At 41.4% G+C, this 7,135-nt stretch overlaps 1 protein-coding gene across 8 annotated transcripts in view; it reads right to left on the bottom strand.

Moving 5' to 3' along the window:
* Positions 1-633: 633 nt before the first annotated feature.
* The window catches only part of LOC137624320 (long-chain-fatty-acid--CoA ligase ACSBG2-like), a 196,536-nt gene continuing 190,034 nt past the window's right edge, over positions 634-7,135 (bottom strand). For all 8 annotated transcript variants that reach the window (XM_068354989.1, XM_068354988.1, XM_068354987.1 and 5 more), the window contains exons 12-14: positions 2,063-2,259; positions 1,533-1,730; positions 634-833 (exon numbers count right to left, since the gene is read on the bottom strand). In XM_068354989.1, the coding sequence (XP_068211090.1) occupies positions 641-833; positions 1,533-1,730; positions 2,063-2,259 (588 nt within the window). In that variant the 3' untranslated portion in view covers positions 634-640. The remainder of the gene's footprint in view (positions 834-1,532; positions 1,731-2,062; positions 2,260-7,135) is intronic.

Here is a 7,135-nt window from a genome sequence, read left to right as displayed (position 1 = left end):
TACAAATATGGGTTTTGGTGGCCTGGAGGTAGCATCCTGGCTTGGTAATTGCCAGACTGGGGTTTGAGTCCCGCTCAAACTTGTTAGTTCCTTTGGTTGCTGCAATCTCACCATCAATGTGAGCTAAGGATGGGGGATTTGGCGGAGCCTATAGGTTTATCTGCTGAATCATCAGCAGATATTGTATGGCCCTCCTTGGTCCTAGCTTGGATGGAGAAGGGGACTTGGGTGCTGATCATATAAAATATGGTCAGTCTCTAGGGCATTGCCATGCTTGATAGGGCAATGTCACTGTACTTTGCTTCTGCCATTCATGAGCACCCTTTAAACCTTAATGCATGGTGATTTAAGATGGAGGTAACAAGGAAAGTATATAAATATGATCTGCAAAGCCAGTGTCATTTTTCCTTGTGTCATTCATATTGATAGTCCTGATAATGAATGTTCTTGAAAGATTTAAAGAATTCTGAATAAGCATTAGTCAATAATAATGTATCTTGAAGGCATTTAGATATAGTTGGCTATGTTTGCAGAAAATGGAATTGCCTTCGAGATATGTAATGTACTACAAATATATGTTTATTTAATGTATATAGTTGGTGTGCAATTTTAGCACTATTCACACTCCACAGATACATTGTTAAAGATTGGCTTTTATTGAATCAGTTGTGTCATACATGGCATCAATAACATTCTTATATTTCTCTAAAACATGATTTCTGACTAATTTAAGAGTATTGTTGAGTTCTCCATTAAACTGGGAAAAATCTGTTGGTAAAACTGTCCATCGCTGCACTTTCTGAGCATTTGATATTGCATGGTCCTTGTTGTACCTGGAAAAATATCAGCACGTGAGGACAAAACTAGGCAAATTAACCTTATATGCTTAGTTATATTTGAGATAGCGTAGTTCCACAAAATTTTTGAGGTTTTTGGCTACATTCTTGTTATTAGTTATCTTTCATAACTATGGCATGGCAAGTGTAACCTGACACTAATGAGTTGACTTAACTTTAACTGAAATAAAAAAAAAGCTTAACTATCACTTTCTATATAGTTATGAATGCATAGACCCTGTCCTTATAATTTATGTCTAAAATCTTTAGAATATATAGTAACTATATCTTATTGTATTTCAAATTGAAAGGTGTAATTTGACCTGTGAGCATATATATTATATAGAATAAATTTATCCAGCTCATTTAAGCTTTACTGTATAAATTATGTAACTGAATATAGATTTTAATTTTTTAGGTTCAAAGTTGTATCGGTATGAAATGATTACCATAAATTATTCTTGTAAACTTATTATTGAGTAAAACAAATTTTTTATAACTAATAATTTCTTAATGGTTTTCACATTTTCCTTGTTATGTAAAAGCCCTTTCCATCAGTGCATACCATACAACAAAGAGTCATTTTGGGCCTGTGCAATACTCATAATCAGTTGAGCGTGAGCAGCATTCAGTATTGACTCTTAACTATCATTAAAATTTTCTTGCATAACATTTCAGTACTCTTTGGCAATTTACCTATCAATGCCCTGTTGTATTGCTGAAGAAAGTGGTCCTTTGGGATCATCTTTGATTTCTGCCAAGGCCTCGGGTACTGTCTTGGCATCTGATCCTATTTCCCTTAACATTGATTGACAAGTCTCTGTTAATTCTTGCAGAGGTTCACCAGTATCTAAATTCACCTCAGCCTTTAAGGTGAGCAAAATAGAAAGGTACCTGGAAAATAATAAATCCTTTTGAATGGCTAGGTCAGTCTGTTTTTCTTCTATATATGGAATACACAAAACGCCAGGGTTTGCATAAATTTGAAGTTTTATAACATAGTACTACATTGACATTATGTTTCAGTGCTACTGGATGATGATTGATAATATATTCTGTGTTTTTATCTAACTTTTAGTAGGTCACTGTGATAAACGTCTACCTTATACATCATACTAGTGACATATGCTTTATAAGATACCTGTAATAAAAACAAACCTGATTTAAAGGCAAAATCTGCAAGCACTGTTCTGAAAACTACCACCACTTGCTAGAATTTAACTTACTTTCGTTTATCACCAATTAGCATAGCTGCACTGAGGAATGGTACTTCTCTTTTAATGTGATCCTCAATGATTGTTGGTGGGATATTTTCACCACCAGCAGTGATGATAAGTTCTTTGATACGCCCTGTTATATGAAGGAAACCATCTTCATCAAAGCTTCCAATATCTCCTGAATAAAGCCAGCCGTCATTGTCAATCTGAAATTAATAAATTGCTTGTTATTGAAAAGTGTTGCATGTAATATATATTACTAAGTATGAGAGTAATAAGCCTATCTGAATCCCTTAATTTTGAAGTTCTTGAAACTTTGCTTATGTACATTCCTTTAGAATCTATTTTTGTACTAATTTTTCAATATTAAACTTACCCGATAATCATGTAGCTGTCAACTCTGTTGCCCGACAGAATTCTACGGAAGGGATACGCCAGCGATCGCTATACAAGAGGGGGTGTACTCACAAGCGCCACCTGTGGCCAGGTACTGCAGTACTTCTTGTTGACACCACTTCAATTTTTCCTCTGTCGTGCTTCCGGCAAGACGTTCATGGATACGCTTATAATTTTGGAGTCTTGTTCACGGTTTTTGGTGAAGTATTGCTCTAAGATTTCAGCTTTCGCTATTCAGGAAGTTTTATTATTAGCTTAGCTAACTTTTGGAATTAATTTGATTAATTATGGTGACGAAGAGAGTATGAACTCTCTTTCTCCTTTAAATGGCCGACCCTTCCCTTAGACGGAAGTGTTGGTGTCTAAGAGAGTATAGACTCTCTTTCTTAATTTTGCTTAACAAAAGTTATAGATTTATTTTATATCTCTCCGCCTTTTATAGGCCTCTTCGATTAACTTCCTTTTATTATAAACTTATTAAAATTAATTTTTATATTTGTTTATATTCGACCTTTCCTAATAGTAGGCGGTCTTTTCTTGGTACCGAAGTTAATTAACATTGAGCCCGTCATTTCGGTTTTACCTGTTAACATATTATGCTATTTTAATGTTTTTGAAAGAATTTCTTTGATAGTCTCGTACTGTTTTCAAAGTTGAACTAACGTTTTGTTTTGTCTCTGCAGTTGTTGACGTTCAGAACGTTCAACTTGCGCTCTATCGTTACGATAGAGAGAGAATTTTCACGGTGTCACGTTGCAGTAAGAGTAACCGTGTCTAGCGTTTTGTTCATTCTTTCTTAACTTAATGGTTTTAATTCTAATAAAGGAACTTTTCATTTTGGGAAATATTTCAGTTTTTTCCTTTAACAATAATATGTTTTAACGATATATATGATTGGGCTCTTCTCTCAGGTTCTAAGTCAAGAGAGAGAGAGAGAGAGAGAGAGAGATAGAGACGGGGGGAGAAAGAGGAGGATAAACGTTTCGTTCAAGCGAGTAACGTTGTTATCGTTTTTGCTCTTCTCCCTAGTCTCTTTAGGGGAAGAAGGTAAACGTTTCTAGAGTTTTTTCTTGTTCTCAAGCTTTATGAGGTGAGAGATTTTAAACGTAGTTTATTTGATCTAGTGTTTAGTCTCTTTCCAGCCACTGAATTATTTATCTTTCATTAGATTTTTCTGTTACATTGTAATTCTGTTTTCGCAATTACTAACTTTTGAGAAAGGATAGAATTGCGTGTTTCAGGTACAAACCACTTAAAGTTTCGAGTTCAGTGAAATAAGTGCAAACAGAAAATCAAAAGTGATAAGTGATTAGCGCAAAGTGTGTCAGTGTTGTGCGTGAGGGTACTTCTGTGCGTGCCAGTCGTCCTCCCAGTCCGGGACCTCTTGCAAGCTCCCAAGCCCAGGGGAGAAGCAATGTCGAAGGGCAAAAGGGTTCGGCAGGCCTTGATCGGCGCACAGAAGTATCCTCGGTGGTTGCGGGCGTGTCTTACAGAGACCGTCACTCCCACCCGCAGACGATTGAGCCCTTATTTTGCTCGTCTGCAGAAGAAATTTCGGGGAGAAAACGCTGGTCTCAGGTCTCAAGACCTCTTAAACGTAAAGTCCAGACCTATGCCAGACGTACGAAGTTAGAGTTCAACAACCCGGATGCAGTCATTGGGTTAGCTCTGACTCTCCTCAGTCATCAGGTGACTGCACACCTCCTAAGAGAGGTAAGGCGATGCCTAAACAGACCTCATCTTCTATTAAGGCTTTGCCTCAACAGACCTTATCGTCTGTTGATCCCAAGACGACTTTGCTGCAGTCCATGCAGTCGCAGCTTGCGGTCTTAATGCGTGAGTTTCAGGCTGAGAAGGTTACACCTCCTCCTGCGAACGCTCCGCCTCTCCGCAGTCCAGTCTGCCAGGCGTACGAAGTTGAGGTTCCTCAGGCTACCTTACCGCATTCTGAGTTGCCAGTTACCAGCGTTGTGCAGCAACCTTAACCTTCTTTAAGGCAACCTCAGCAATGGGAGCAGGAGTCTTATGCCTTACTTCCTCCGCTTCCGCTTGCGGTTCCACCAGCGAGGCAACAATCTCTTGAGGTACGACAACCTCTTCCATCAATGAGGCAGCCACCTCAGCACTCGCTGCAGCGACCTAAACCCTCCTCAAGGCAAGAGTCTCAACTCCTTAGGCTAGCACCTCAGGAACCTCAACTCGTGAGACAAGAACTGCGTTCTGCGCAGCCGCTACCTCAACTCTCGCAGCTCACACCTCAGGAACCTTAACTCGTTCCTCAGGAACCTGCTACTGCGCATCCGCAATCCTTACAGCAAGTGCAACTCTTGAGGCAGCAACCTCATGCTATGAGTCAGCCACCTCAACGCATGCATCTGCCATTTTTTCCTCAACTTGAGCTTCTTCCCATTCAACTTGGGAATAACAAATGACAATAATAACACCTCATTACTTTCATAACTTGCATTTGTAATCATATACATGTATGCCTACACAAACATTATGATAATGGAGGTTATTTGTATTACTTATATAAAAATATACAGTATATGTATTCCTTGCAATATATTTTTAACAAATCGCAAAATATGGCAAAAATATCTTCTAAACAAATGAATCATGAGTTATGAATGTAAGGTAATATTATGTTGATATTAAACCCCATGCAAGCATGCATGAAGTATGCAGTGTTGCCAACAGGGCGAGTTTCCCTTTCCTGAGGTGAAGTAGATTATAGTACATTTAGTGTAGCTTAATTCTACGATTATCATGCCGGCTATCAAATTCATCAACAAAACAGTCTTAATCAATTCCCTCGGCACGTGCACTTTCAATGGACGGTAATGCGATATTACTCACTCTAGCACTGGTCATGGAATTTCTGAGAAATGTTACACGCCATGCAACACGCTCTGCTTACCTTACAGCATACTCTACATACAGCATGCTCTGCATACAGCATGCTCTGCATACAGCATGCTCTGCATACAACATGCTCTGCATACCTTACCGCATGCTTCTCAGTCACACATCTTTGGTTGTTGCCAACTCTCTAGACTGTCAAGCAGTTTCATAACGTTGCCTTCTAGTCTGCTGCTTTTGCACCAGTGAAACCCTCACTGAGAGAACTTAGCTTTTCTCGGATATGGTCCCTGTAGATGAGAAAGTGCTTTTCTCCCTCCTTCTGATATTCCCTTGAGGACTCTGTCATTTGGAGAGGAGCCTTTAGCTGCGTAGCCTCCTATGGACTTTTATTTAAGCATAACATGCTCCCAGGGAAGGTAATGGTTCCACTTCAGTCGCTAACCCCGTCTGTTACCACACCTGCTCCCATAGACCTTGAGCTGTGTTGCAAGACATGCAGTCCAAGCTTAGTCCTTGTTAGAGGATTTTTTTGTTTACGGAGTCAGTGTGTCACTGGGAAGACGTTCAACAACCAGCAGAAGTGACTTGTTGTGACGCAGTGCGGCAATCTCAGCAACCCGATAAGGAGTTGTCTGTACGACCCAGACAGTCTAGACAGCTTCGGGTTGTCACTGTACTTCCTCGCTTCCCCATGGTTGACAGTTCACAGACTGTGCAGCAGTACCATGATCTTGTGTCCGGCTCCGTCAGACGACTGGCTTTTAAGAGCTCCCACAAGTCGTCGCTGTCTGGAGATTCTCAGATGGACTATGGATCTGACCAAGGAACTGGGCCTCCTGGTCAATTTTGAGGAGTCTCAGCTCGTCCCATCCCAGACCATTGTCTCCCTGGGTATGGATCTTCAGAGTCGAGCTTTTCGGGCTTTTCCGTCGGCCCCAAGGATCTTCCAAGCCCTAGAATGCATCCAGAGCATGCTGAGAAGGAACCGATGCTCAGTCAGGTAGTGGATGAGTCTAACAGGGACACTTTCATCGCTGGCCCTGTTCATCGTGTTAGGGAGACTCCACCTCCCCCCCTTCAGTATCATCTAGCTGCTCACTGGATAAAGGACATGACGCTAGAGACGGTCTCAGTTCCTGTTTCCGAAGAGAGGAGGTCTTCTCTCGCGTGGTGTAAGAACAGCTTTCTTCTCAAGGAAGTCTATCTTTGGCTGTTCAGAAACCCGACCGCCTTCTCCTCTCGGACGCATCAGACACGGGCTGGGGTGCGACTTTGGACGGACAGGAATGCTCGGGAACATGGAATCAGGAACAAAGGACACTTCACATCAATTGAAAGGAGTTGTTGGCGGTTCTTCTGGCCTTGATAAACTTCAAGTCCCTCCAGCTTAACAAAGTGGTGGAGGTGGACTCTGACAACACCACAGCCCTGGCTTACATCTTCAAGCAGGGAGGGACTCTTTCGTGAAGTTGTTCTAGATCGCAAGGGACCTCCTCATCTGGTCTAAAGATCGAAAGCTCACGCTGGTAACGAGGTTCATTCAGGGCGGTATGAATGTCATGGCAGATCACCTCAGCCGGAAGGGTCAGGTCATCCCCACAGAGTGGACCCTTCACAAGAATGTTTGCAGCAGACTTTGGGCCCTGTGGGGTCAGCCAACCATAGATCTGTTCGCTACCTCGATAACCTAGAGACTCCTGTTGTATTGTTCTCCGATTCCAGACCCAGCAGCAGTTCACGTGGATGCTTTTCTGCTGGATTGGTTCCATCTCGACCTGTATGCATTCCCGCCGTTCAAGATTGTCAACAGGGTACTTCAGA

This window comes from Palaemon carinicauda, chromosome 31 (genome assembly GCF_036898095.1).
Source record: "Palaemon carinicauda isolate YSFRI2023 chromosome 31, ASM3689809v2, whole genome shotgun sequence".
Taxonomy (NCBI): Eukaryota; Metazoa; Arthropoda; class Malacostraca; order Decapoda; family Palaemonidae; genus Palaemon; species Palaemon carinicauda.
This window is presented reverse-complemented; position numbering and strand designations above follow the sequence as displayed.